The sequence below is a fragment of the Lotus japonicus genome, chromosome 5 (assembly GCF_012489685.1).
Source record: "Lotus japonicus ecotype B-129 chromosome 5, LjGifu_v1.2".
Taxonomy (NCBI): Eukaryota; Viridiplantae; Streptophyta; class Magnoliopsida; order Fabales; family Fabaceae; genus Lotus; species Lotus japonicus.
In genome coordinates this window covers 44,692,175-44,705,294 of record NC_080045.1, presented here as the reverse complement: position 1 = coordinate 44,705,294, position 13,120 = coordinate 44,692,175, and the positions used below count along the sequence as shown (strand labels likewise).

General features: G+C 39.4%; 2 protein-coding genes across 2 annotated transcripts; one reads left to right on the top strand and one right to left on the bottom strand.

Moving 5' to 3' along the window:
• Positions 1–3,487: 3,487 nt before the first annotated feature.
• On the top strand, positions 3,488–4,184 carry LOC130718393 (uncharacterized). The gene is made up of 2 exons (XM_057568978.1): positions 3,488–3,728; positions 3,816–4,184. The coding sequence occupies exons 1-2, from the start codon at positions 3,641–3,643 to the stop codon at positions 4,013–4,015; spliced, it is 288 nt and encodes a 95-aa protein (XP_057424961.1). The 5' UTR covers positions 3,488–3,640; the 3' UTR covers positions 4,016–4,184.
• A 689-nt stretch (positions 4,185–4,873) lies between these two features.
• LOC130719625 (ethylene-responsive transcription factor 5-like) lies at positions 4,874–7,303 on the bottom strand. Its single transcript, XM_057570241.1, has 3 exons — positions 6,746–7,303; positions 5,325–5,429; positions 4,874–5,035 (listed from the first exon to the last, which is right to left on the bottom strand). Exons 1-3 carry the CDS (start codon positions 7,295–7,297, stop codon positions 4,874–4,876), a joined length of 819 nt encoding a protein of 272 aa, XP_057426224.1. The 5' UTR covers positions 7,298–7,303.
• Positions 7,304–13,120: the final 5,817 nt, after the last annotated feature.

Genomic DNA, 13,120 nt, shown 5'->3' with positions numbered 1-13,120 from the left:
AACCCTTTTGAAGTCTCATTGAATAATGCATTGTCAACTTTAGTTGCTCTTGAGGGAATGATTCTCAGAACCTATGAACTTGCTTGTGTGCTCAGTGCACTAAATAATTGTCTCATGCTAGGATGTTAGTTCTAAATGCTTCTCATAGTGGACTCTAATTCTTCTTTGTCTAAAAGTTCCACGGAGTTGATTGTTGAATCTTTCTCTTGGAACTAACTACATTCACTTGATCCCCCGGTTTTCTGAAAATGTATCCCTCTTTTGGCATGTGTGTTGGGAGTATTTCTTTGTGCTTGAGGGCAAGCTAATCTTAGTGACGCTCGAGGGCGAGCTGTCGTTGAGTATAGTGGTGTGATGACCCGGATTTAGTAGTGTTTTTTGGGTAATTTCTTTGCTAGTTTTGAGTCTTTTCGTGTGTCTCATGTAGTGTTTCATGCATTCTCATGCATTTTTACTTTTATTTGTGCATTTGCATTAGTTTAGTAATTTCATAGCTTTTAGGGACTTTTATTGCATTTTAGGAAAGATTGGGAGTCTTAGGTAATTTCCACTTGTCTTGGAGCCTTTGTGCTAATAACCCTTTGAGTTTCTTGATATTTTTCCTTGAGCTTTGATGAGAATCAGCAGGTGAAAACTGAAGAAAAGGGAAGGTCAAGAGGCTTGGAGTCATGAAGAAGACATTAAAGTGGAGTTAAAATGAAGTTTAAGGGGTTTTTGGGCGAGCACGGGCGCTCAGGAGCCCCTGTCTGGCGCCTGAGCGCCAGCTAAACAGTAGGTATTTTCTGCCAGCATCTGATGCTGGCGCTTGAGCGCCCTGGTCTGGCGCTTGAGCGCCCTGATGGCAGTAAACTCGCCCATTTTGCCTACAAATAGGTTTTTGGTGGTTTTCTTTTGTAATCTTTGATACCCATTCCATTTTTAAATAAGTTTAGAAGGAGAGGAACATCTAGGAGAGTGAGAGAAGGCTTCCAAGCTTGTAATTCAGGTTCTTAGCCAAGCATGGCTCTTGCCATGCTTGGCTAATCTCTCTTCTTATGCTTTGGTTTTCATGTAAGACTTTTCATATTTGAGTTATAATCTTAAGTTCTTTCCCACATGATCTTCTTCTTTTCTTGAATCCCATTTTCTGAATTTCAATCCAAGCCTGTATGCATGCCTGCTTTATGCTATTCTATAATCAGAACGGAAGTTTGTTATAGATTAGGGAACCGATTTGGGATTACCCCTTCTATCTTGGCTACTAGGAATAGAGGAAGGGTTGGGGTTTGTTGGCCTGAATTTGCATGATCTAAAACCTCATATAAATGACTAAGTACACAAGGAATTGGACTTAGCTTTTAGTATGGGAGAATTGCTTATGTGAGGAATCAATAAGTGAGTAACTAGGCTATAGCATCAAGGAGAGATTCATGAGAACATGTGCTTAGAATGATGTGCTTGAATTGACTAGATGAGCAAGAACCCAAAGCATGTTCTTTTCTGAGTTTTTGTTTATTTTATCTTTGCTACTTCGACATATCTTTGATTCAATAAAACAAACCTTCATACTCAAGACTTATACCGAATTAAGTCACTCACAATCCCTGTGGTTCGATAATTAAAACCGGGTGGATTCGTACACTTGCGGATTTACCAACAACTACCTCATTTCTTCCTTTCCAAATTGCCCAAAGAGTGTTAGCGAGAAGACATAGACTCTCATCTGGGTTGGGTGCGTTTTGTTTCAGGGAGGTCAAGCTTTGGTAGAGCCACAAGTCAAAACGGGAGACATTGGTAGGATGAAAGGCCCATTGGAGTGGTGATCCAAACCAGATTGGACGGGTCCAGGGATATATGAGGAAGGTGTGCTCCACTGTTTCATCATCGAGGTTACAAACTGGGCAGGTAGCTGATCTTGTTATTCTTTTCTTCAGGAGGTTTGCTTGGAGGGGGAGAGCATTGTGGACAGCTTTCCAAAGGAACATGCGAATTTTAGAGGGTATAGCCAGCTTCCAAATAAATTGCCATATATCAGGTGGGGTGCTGATGGATGGGCCTGCTGGTGAGAGGCTTTCTCGCGCTTCAAGCTTAGCAATGTGGTACCCAGATTTGATGGAGTAGAGACCATCATTTGTGTGTGGCCAAGTGAACTTATCTCCACCTCGAGTGAGTCTGATAGGTGTTTGGAAAGCCTTGATTGCCTCGGCTGGGGGGAGAACTTGTCTGATTTTCATGGGGTCCCATCCTCTTCCTTCCTGAATAAGGTAGCTTACCTTTAGGTGGGTTCCATTGTTTCTGAGTTGGAGTGTTTCCCCTGTCCACAACCAAGAATCCTCCCACAGATTGATGTTGTTGCCATCTCCAACAGCCCATCTACCATTCCTCTTTATGAAATCTCTACCTTTCAAGATGCTAGTCCAGACCCATGAGCCACCCTCTTCCCTTGGGCATCAAAGAAGGAGCTATTGGGAAAGTAAAGTGCCTTAAGGATTCTGGCCCAAAGGCTGTTAGGGTGGGCCTGCATACGCCACGCCTGTTTGGAAACATGGGCCAGGTTTTGCAAGTGGTGGATATTCTGTTAATCACCACAAATGTTCAAAGTCACTAAATCTAAAAGATTACCTAGGTGCTTAATGGATTTGGTTTAATCCTTGATAATGAACTAAAAAAATCCCTTAAACACTTGTCAATAAAGTATTGGGTCGTCAAATATGGATTGGTTGAACCTTTTCTTGTCTAAATCCCATTTTTGTGGGTCAATCAATTGGATAGCCCCGTAAAAAGCCCAACTTAATTTAACAAAAATCATTACCAGTAATCCAAAATGCCTATTCCCATCTACTAATTAAATGTTTTATTTTTTTGAAACATAACTAATTAAATGTAAATCAACTAATCCTTGTTCACTTTTACGATGTACCAAAAAAAATCCTTGTTCTAATATCGCCAAATTAGCCAATAAAGAAACGAATATACCTAGATCAGCTAATCTTGACAAAAAAAAAAATCAGTTGATCAACAACTCAACCTTAGACGTTAGACTAATTCATTGTGCCATTTTTTTGGTGCCAATTGAATCATTTAGGAAATTTTGCCATAAGTTTGGGTTTAAAATAAAATATTTAATTAATAACTTGAGTTTAAAACGGTCTCAATTGAATACACCAAAAAAGAAAATTGTTACCTAAAAAGAAAAAATGTAGCTACAATTTTGGCTTAATTCCTCTTTTGGTCCCTTATGTATTACGATTGTGTAATTTTGGTCTCACAATTTTAAAACGAGCAATTTGCATCCCTGACGTTTGTGCCGTGAGCACTTTTAATCCATCTGTCAATTTGCTAACTACAGAAGCTGACATGGCGTTCATTAAATCAATTGGCACTCTTATTGTAATTCCAAGTCATTATTTTTTTTTCCAGAAAAACAAATAAAAATTCATAAGCATGTGAAAGTCACGTGATGAAGCAAAGTGAAAGATAATTGGGGATAAATTTAGATTGATTGAACCCTAAATTGAGAAATTGAACCGAACTAGGAGAGAAAGGAACGCAAGCGAAGAAGATTTCGAAGCAGAGGGTCAAAGGTTGTTCCAATGGCACCAGACAGCTCCACTTCGTGAACGACCTCCATGGGTGATGGACCTATTCGACGAAGGTTTGTATGCGTCTGTGGTGTTTAGTCTCCCTTGATTACGTTGTGGTCAAAGGACAATCCAGGAAGAAAGTTCAACAGCTGTGGAAGGTACCAGGTAACTAAACTTCTCTTTGTCATCTTCGATTGATGGATGTTGCTATTCGAGGAACCCTAAAGTGAAATGTAAAATTTCATTTTCCAGGAAAAAGGAAATGCAAGTTCTTTGTGTGGCATGATAATGAAGGCAATGCACGTGATAAGAAGCTGATTGCAGCACTGCTTTCTAGAATTGAAGGGATGGAGAAGAAAATTACCTTGTTAACTTGGACTTGTGTTGTTTGGTGGGGACTTTTTGCTCTATTTCTCTTTGCATTTGTAATCAAGTGTATGAATAAGGTATAGGATTGGGTTTAGTTGCTGGTGGTTTAGTGAAAGTAAGGGTTTAGTTGTTGGTGGTTTAGTGAAAGTAAGGGTTTAGTGGTTGGTGTTGTAGTCAAAGAAGGGAATGTAGTTGTTTGTGTAATTTGGTGCACTATTTTTTGAATGCAAATGAAGATGAACTTTTAGTATACTTCTGCCCTGTTGTAAGAATGATTGAATTTTGGCATGACCGAATTTGGCATACTTCCACTTTAATTAAGATGAAAATGATGTAAAGGTCCTTGATCAAAAGTGGACAAAAAAGGATCTAAAAGAGAACATACAGTAAAAGTCCATTTTAAGTAAAATGATCTAAAAGTGCAGATTGTGCACATTGGTATTTCACAATAATGGACAGCAAAAGTACACAAACAATCCAACACATGTTGCTTAAAACAGAAACACTTCATAACCTTGTTCCAAAAAAGACAAACACATCAATACTTGTTCTTTACAACCATAGTGAAACCTTGTTCCTAATTAAAACAAAAACACTTAAACAATTGTTCCTTAAAACCTTAAGGACAAGATATAATTACTTGTTCCAAAATACCTACTTAAAACAGAAACACTTAAAATAATTTTTCCTTAAAACCTTAAAGACAAGACATAATCACTTGTTCCAAAATACTTAAAACATAAACGGAAATTACAACAAACAAGTCTTCATGCATTGTTGCTTTCTTGTGTTCCCAAGGCAACTCTGGCTCTCTTTGCAACTCTTGCTCCTATCCCCTCCTCATTTCTTGAACCTATTATTGTGTTGGCATCTTGGGAGGCCTGTGTGGACTGGGCATGTTGAGCTATTGGTTCATTTTGAGTAGCTCCCTGATGCTGGCTCTATCCACTGGCCCTGGCCCTGCCTTTTCCTCTGGCCATAGCTGTTGGTGGCTGTCCTTGGCCATTGCCACTAGCTCCCTGTCCAGGTTGAGCAGTTGTTGTTGACTGAGTTTGGCTACTGCCACTAGCCCTCTGTTCAGGTTGGAGTACCCTTGTATTTTCCTGGTTTCATTACATTATTTCAGAATAACTATTACAGAAGTTAAAAGACAATTAATTTGTGGTTTAAAAGATGCATTACCTTTTGGGATTATTCTATCAGCGGCTGTTTTTCCAATGCATGTCCTCTTATTATGGCCCCATTCTCTACACCTACATCGCTTAATTGTGGTTTGTTGTCTTTTTAGCTTGTGTGGATTTTTGGGTTCATCATTTGCCTTTCTCTAAGCCTTTTTTGGTCTTCCAGCTGCTCTCCTCATGTATGGTGGGTTTAGCGTGGATAATTACTAACTGGCCACAACTTAGGTCCATTTGATGGTAAAAAGATGTACTCGTAAGTCTTGAGAAATATGGATCTCTTATAACACATTATACTCTTTAGAACTGGAAACTCAAACTGTAAAGAATCACAAAATGATATTAAATGGTTAAACAGTTTACTTGTACCAAGGATGACAATACTCTCCAGGAATGTCATTGTTATACTAAATGCATGAAATTGCATGGCAGTAGGGGATGCCGGATAAGTCTCATCTTCTACAGGCACATGATTTGGCTTGCAAATTAACAAAATACTTATGATAACCTTTTGATACTTCAAATAGGCCATATTGATCATCTCCATTCCAGGTAGGTGTTTAACCATCTGACTCTTTCTCTGAAACCTCCAACTATTGTTGTATCATCGGACAAAGATATCCATCATACCTTAACATGAGATCCCTTTGCTTCACTATCATATTGGTCAGATAAAACTTGGGTTAAATGTGTTCTCCGTCCCTGAACTTTGAGCGAGTTTTGATTTTCGTCCCTCGCCGGAAAATCTTCCTAGCGCCATCCTCAAACTCAATTGTTTGTACGAAAATCGTCATTGCCACCGGTATAGCTCCGGAAGCCGTACACGTGGCCATGCCACGTCATTTAATGAAATGACATGGCATTTAAATAAAAAAATAATTTTTTTTGTTTTTTAAATTTTAATTAGCCCTCTTATTTAACCCTAAACAACCCAGAAACATCTTCATCTCCTTCTTCATCATCTTCTCCATCATTAAACCCAAAAATCAAAACATCTTCATCTTCTTTTTCATAGTTCATCATCCTCATCAAAAGCCCCAATCAAAACATTTCAGTACCAAATTTAAAAAATCCGAATCTCAATGTTAATTAAAAACTCAAAGCAATTAAAAAACCCAAGCCAAGTTCTGAATCTGAATCTCAATCATCCACTATGCTTCTGCTTCTTCCATTCTCTCATCACAACCAAGTTCTTATCTTCCAGAAAATGAATCAAGAACCTTCTACCGTGCTCACACCCTCTTCTACTAATCGGCAACCTCCATAAACTTTCCACGCCCTATCTCAGAAATAGACCCATCTATATTTCTTCCCCAAAATTCCATTCTGTAAATTGAAAAAGCTAAAGAGAGAGAGAGATCTGGAAGGGATGAAGTCAGAGGAGGAGAAAATCAATGGATGGTGTTGGGATCGGAGAGTATTACTACTGGATCTTTCAGCTTCAAACCCATTAGATCGAGATGGGTTTTCCGGATCTGGGTTTTGCCACTGTCGCTGGATGATGTCGAGGCCAAGCTCAAATACGCTTCTTCTTCCTCCGTTGCTTCGATTGTTTTTTTGAAATATGGTTGATTGTCAAAAAGATCTGGAGAGGGGTGTTTAAGAGGAATTGAAGAAGGGTGAAGTAGCAATGACCGTTTCGGAGGGCGACGACGACGTCGTTGGGAGTGATTTGTTCGGGTAGCGAATCTCAGTGGCGAACTTCCCCCAAGGTCTCTGGCGAACTCCTCTGTAGTGCTGTTTCTTCTCCACGGGTTTCGGTTGGGCCTGCACCACCGGTTCCGGATTCTGATCCGGGTTTCCGAACTGGATCCACTCGGTTGTCTTCCTAGGTAGAGCGATTTGCAGCGAAGGCTTCCGTGTGAGGCGTTGTGGTGGAGGAGCAACTGGTGTTTCGAGGTCAATCAGGTGTGGTTTGAACTCAAACTCAAAGAGAGGAAGTTGATTTTGGTTATCAACGATTTCAGGGAAGTAATGATCTAGAGAGATATTGGAAGAAGAGGAAGAAGAATCAGAGGAGGAAGATTGAGAGGGGCTAGTGTTTGATGTTGTTGTTTCATCAAATTGTTGAAACCAAGGTTGTTGTTGTGGTTGTTGATTGTTTTTGGGAGTTGGGAGTGGAGAGAGTTCACCTAGAAGATGCAATTTGATTTGTTTGAGAGCTGAAATTTCATCAGCATAAGCCATGCTTCTTGAGTTGAATTTGTTAATTTTATGAAGAGTTTGATGGATTCTAAAGAAGATGAAGGAGGAGATGAAGATGTTTCTGGGTTTAATTAGGGTTAAATCAAAGTGCTTAATTAAAATTAAAAAAAAAATTAATTTTTTTATTTAGATGCCATGTCATTTCATTAAATGACGTGGCATTGCCACGTGCACGGCTGTCGGAGCTATACCAGCGGCAAGGATGGTTTCCGTACAAAAAATTGAGTTTGAGGATGGCGCTAGGAAGATTTTCCGGCGAGGGACGAAAATCAAAACTCGTTCGAAGTTCAGGGACGGAGAACACATTTAACCCATAAAACTTTAGGCCTTCAACCAAAGAGATAATTGGCTTATCTCTATATTCCAATATCGCTCTGTTGAATGTCTCGCACATATTGTTTACTTGAAGATCACAATGGGGATATGTGTTCTATGCTGTCCTACTCCACTGCTTAGCTGGTATCTCACTCATGTCCTTCCAAGCTTCCTCATTCAATCTCTTAAGTCTGGCCATAGCTCTATCAAACTCTGCAATTGCGCATGCCCTTGCAACAGCCCATAGAGCACCTTCCAACTCTTCACCTGGATACTTCTTCCTCCAATTATTGTAGAGGTGTTTCACAAACAACCTGTGTTTCATATTTCGATCCAGCAACTGCAATGTTGTGACCGAGCCCTACAATTCCACATAATAATATGTTAGAATGTTAACAAAATACAAAGTACACAAACACAAACTTATAAAGTATATAAAGATACCTTTTGTTGATCCGAGATAAAGCTCCATAGCTTCCTTTCAATGCGATTTAAGTCTTGCAATAACAGATCCACAAACCAAGCCCACGAGTCCTTTGTTTCTGCCTCAACAATAGCAAATGCTATAGGAAGCATTTGATTATTCTCATCCTTTCCAACTGTAGTTAAAAGTTGCCCAACAGTAGACTCCTTTAAGGAAACAACCATCTAGATCTATTAAAGGTCTACAGGTGTTGGAAAATGCTGTTTTGTAGGCTGCAAAACAAACATACACCCGCTCAAACACTGGACCATCTTCCCCCATTGTGCTTTTTTATTTTTACAGTGCTATTAGAATTGCTTCTTAGTAACTCTTCTGCATAACTCCTCAAATTCTGATACTGCTCACATACAACTCCTTCAATCATTTCTAGCGCCTTCACTTTATCTCTATGAGCCAGAAATCTAGTCAGAACAACACCCTATCTGAGTTTGGCTTCCTCCACCAAAGCACTAACTTTCATACCAGGGGTATGTCTTAGAGTGGACACAAATTTCCTTGCTAGAATATTTATCTTTGCTTGTATATTCTTGGAAGTTTTGTAGCATGTATGATCACATTTCGAGCTGAAAATCTGGAAATAAGAATGCTCCTCATCAATGTTATTAAACTCGCAAGTATACTTGCTGACTTGGTAGACTCGCAAGTCTAGGTGTGGAAAACGCCTTGACTCGACATTAGACTCGTTTGCAGCTCAGACTCGCTCGGACTCGGTAGACTCGGTGGACTCGTGAGTCAATGACCGGGTCAGGGAGTCACGTTTTTTTAAATAATAAATTTAAAAATCCCTAATTTTTTAAAACCTAATGTCGTGAACTTTTTACTGTTGTGCCTCCATTCCTGTCTCTCGACTCTCTCTCGACATGTTGTGCCTCTAGGTTGCTTCCGCTGTCGCACCGCCGCCTACTTCCGCCGTCCAAGGTCGTCTCGCCGCCGCCGGAGTCCATCTCACCTCCCTTGTTCGTTTGTTTCTGGTAAGCTTCCAATCCCTCCATTTGTAGCTCACCTTCGTTTGCTTCTTCTCCTTCTTGTGCTTCTATTTTATTTTTCATCTCCCTGTTTGTTTGCTTCTGTTAAGGATCCTTACCTTCTATTTATTTTTTCTGGTATGGGACAGGATTGCATAAATGTCAGGGGTTGGAAATTCACAAAGCACCACTGCTAGTGCTTCTACCGTACGAGGAAGACCGAACTATCCTAGAAGAAGAAATGATCCTGGGTGGAAACATGGGATAAATGTTCTTGGAACAGGCAAAAAAGTTCGCTGCAACTATTGTCATGTCGAATTTAATGTAGGAATTAATAGATTCAAGAAACACCTTGCTTGATTTGGAGGAGATGATGGACGATGTGTTAGTGTCCTAGATGATGTGATGCAATCATTTAGGCAAATTGTGTCTCAGGCTGAAGATGCAAAAAATAAAAAGAGGCAATTGATTGACATTAGTGCAGAAAATGATGTGGAGGTTGAGGTTGTTAGGCCTCAAATTCAAAGCAAAGGAAAATGTCTTCTTAGCTTGACATCAAAGGGAAAGAGTAGTGGAGGAGGGGTGCAACAACATTTGAATGAAATGCTGAAAAAGGACTTGAAGGAGCAAGCTTATAGTGAAATTGTTGAATTTTTCTACACGAGTGGTCTTCCTTTCATTGTGGTGAAAAATCCTACTTTTGCAAAGATGTTGAAGACTGTTGGGAGATATGGATGTGGTTTCAAACCACCTTCTTATAATGATATTAGAGAATAGTTTTTGAAACGAGTTGTGACTCGAACTGATGAAATAAGAGATGAATTTAAGGAAGAATGGAAAAAAACTGGTTGCACAATCATATCTGATGGATGGACGGATAGGAAGAGGCTCTTAATTTGCAACTTCATGGTAAATAGTCCTAAATGGATATTTTTCTATATTCATTGGACACTTCAGACATTTCGAAAACCACTGATAAGGTTTCACAAATGTTGGAAGATGCTATCAATTAAGTCGTATTCTTAGAAACAACAGCAACATGAACACCTTGACCTACCACTTGATCACTGTCATCTCCTTCTTGATACCCATTACCAGGTATTACAAGCCCCCCATTGATAGTTAAATTTGGTAAGACATCGGTCCAATCTCACCTTTCATCGTAATCAGGATCATATAAGCTGACATCACTTTATTCATCATCTGACTCAAGCACATAATCTTCATCTAAGTTGTCTTCATCAGAATACCCATCAACCACACTCTCTTCCTCAACCCCAACAACCACACTCTGCCTTTCTCCCTCAACCCCAGCAACCACACCCTCTCCTTCAACCCCTCTAACCACACTCTCCCTTTCTACCTCAGCAACAACAACTTCTTGTTCAATCTCAGAAGAATTCAATACCTCAACAACAACCTCACCAACCACAAACTTCCTTTCAATCTCAAAAACATTTACTACCTCAATAACAACCTCAGACTCCCTTTTAGCAACCACACTCTCTCTTTCGACCTCACAAGCATTTACAACCTCAACAACCACAGACTCCTTTGATGCACCAACAACCTCAGAACCAGTGACAGTATTATCACAATCAATTTCAATTGGAACCACTTGATCCCCAGCATAATCATTCACAACCTCATAGTCTTTGAAATGTTCAACGTAGAATTCAACTACCTCATGACCCTTGACATCATTCAAGAAATTCAACACATGAGCATCTTCATTGAAAGGTCTACGCCCATTCAAAAGGCCAAAAGTTTGGTGTCTGTACCACACACTAAATGATGCATATCGAAGTTTTTTTACCAATTTACTCAACTCTATCTAATTTATCTCATCAACCACCTTTCTACTGTTTCACATGCAACATTTACATATTCCAACCTAGGTTCAGTAACAAAACAACCTCCATGCCAAATTTGAACTGTCATATATCTAACATTAGTGGGCCTACAATTTGATAAGTTGGAATTAAAAAAGGAAACCAGATACTATCATGCAATTCTAAATACGAAAATAAGCACAAGTGGGGTGGGGGAAGATACCTAAAGTGCATGTTCCCATGATGTTTATCCCCACCCCAGAAGGTAGGGTCAAAGTTCTTCTCCTCCAATGTGCGTTGTTTTGGGACCACGACACATTTTCCCTTGTCTTGCCTCAAATTCGTCCTTGCATTCCATCCTCGCCCTCCATGCGTTCTTCCCCGTCCAGCCATGGAGAATCTCAAAGTTTTACCGTTGGATTGCAGCAGTAGAACAACAATCACAATCGCCAAGGAGATGATAAGGGATTGCAATCGCACAATCCAAACGAAGAGGCCGATGTTAGGGTTGGAAAATTTAGGGATTTTGGTTTTATTATCCTTGCAATCTGATCCAAGGGTTGGGAAATTTCCTTTTTTTTTAATATGGGTATTATAACTTGATTTTCTGTAAATAAATAAATGAGTTGTAATTTAAGGAATGCCAGCTCATTTAATGAACTCAATGTCAGCTTTTGTCGTTGGCAAATTGACGGATGGACTAAAAGTGCTCACGGCACAAACGTTGGAGATGAAAATTGCTCGTTTTAAAATAGTAGGACCCAAATTTTACCATCGTGATACATAAGGGACCAAAAGAGGAATTAAGCTTTTTTTTTGCTTTAACTTGCGATGTCATATTGCTTACATGACAAGTTTATTATTCAATCATCAATCTATGTGACAAATCTAGTCGGAAAAACATGGGGGGAGTAGGTGGGGGGGGGGAGGATATAGATGTTGTGTGGTGTTGGTGAAGGTTTGGTGGTGGCTAGAAGAAGAACGGGAAGAAGAACAAGGGGGAGGAGAGAAATGAAAAATGATTAAAGATAACTTTAAATGACTAAAAGTGATATGAAAAATCCACATAGACAACCTACATCTGAAAAGTCCACATGAAAATTAAAACCTACCTTCTAATCCAAATTCCTTAGGTGAATTTGAGAGGAATTCACATTATGTGTAGAAATTGTTCATGCACAATTATAAATCCCTATTCATATCTAATCAACTAATTATGTTGCCTATATTATAGTATTTTTAATTTAAAATACTATAAATTTGTTGCATATTTGTGAGTATCTACGATGGATGAGCCTGAACATGAGGTTTTGGAGAGGTTTGCGATGATTGTGTATGCTATATAGGAGGCTCGGAATGCGGTGGTCTTTAAAAGAAAGCCTTTCGTCATGCAGGTGGTGCTGAGGCGTGCTGCCGTGTTGCGTTCGTTGGCGCGTCTATTACCTTTCCCTCATCTGACAACTATAGAGGTTTCATGGTGTAGGACTCCATCCCCAACCTAGGTAAAATTATTTTTGATGCTTATTTATGAAGATTAGTTGCAGGCTCTGGCATGGTTTCGTGGGGTGAGGAGCACAAAATCCTTGCTTCAGTGACTTTGTACCCGGTGGCGATTCAATCTTTTGGTCTCGCAGAAGCGCTTTGTTGGTGATGCACCTTGCTATCGACCTTGTGTTCTGTTTGACATACTTTGAAAAAAATTTCTTTCAGTTGTTTTAGTGGTGGGGACGTTGGTTTCAGAGTTTCGCATAAGCGCTTTGTTGGCGATGCACCTTGCTATCGACCTTGTGTTCCGTTTGACATGCTTTGAGAAAAATTTCTTTAAGTTGTTTTAGTGGTGGGGATGTTGGTTTCAGGGTTCTTCTTATTTGGACTTAATTATTGATGGTTGTGGTTTGAATGTTTTATTAGTCCATATGAGTCACAATTGTGTCGCAGACTTTTTGGCTTGAAGGCTCTGTTTTCCATTTTACAATGTGGCTTGAGGAAGCCTCCGAGGCTTTTAGATGTTGTTATTGATGCTTTGGCCTTTGTGTCGGTCTGATTTATAATATATGCAATTCCTTTTAAAAAAACTTATTTTCTCATAAAAAGAAGGGATCTTGATGAAAAAAGAGGGACTCAAATTCAATACCTAAATTTTTATAGGATTTTATGTTTGTGCATCGTAAGTGTAAACTTTTTTTTACCTATGCATTCAACGAATGAT

What these genes read in the sequence shown, in the direction of transcription:
- LOC130718393 (XM_057568978.1), top strand. Translation starts at nt 3,641, where the DNA reads ATGCGTCTGTGGTGTTTAGTCTCCCTTGATTACGTTGTGGTCAAAGGA. An exon ending in ACAGCTGTGGAAGGTACCAG is followed by an intron (nt 3,729 to 3,815) that starts GTAACTAAACTT and finishes TTCATTTTCCAG; the next exon opens with GAAAAAGGAAATGCAAGTTC.
- LOC130719625 (XM_057570241.1), bottom strand. Translation starts at nt 7,297, where the DNA reads ATGGCTTATGCTGATGAAATTTCAGCTCTCAAACAAATCAAATTGCAT. An exon ending in CGTCGTCGCCCTCCGAAACG is followed by an intron (nt 5,430 to 6,745) that starts GTCATTGCTACT and finishes GATTCTTTACAG; the next exon opens with TTTGAGTTTCCAGTTCTAAA. An exon ending in ATGGACCTAAGTTGTGGCCA is followed by an intron (nt 5,036 to 5,324) that starts GTTAGTAATTAT and finishes TAATGAAACCAG; the next exon opens with GAAAATACAAGGGTACTCCA.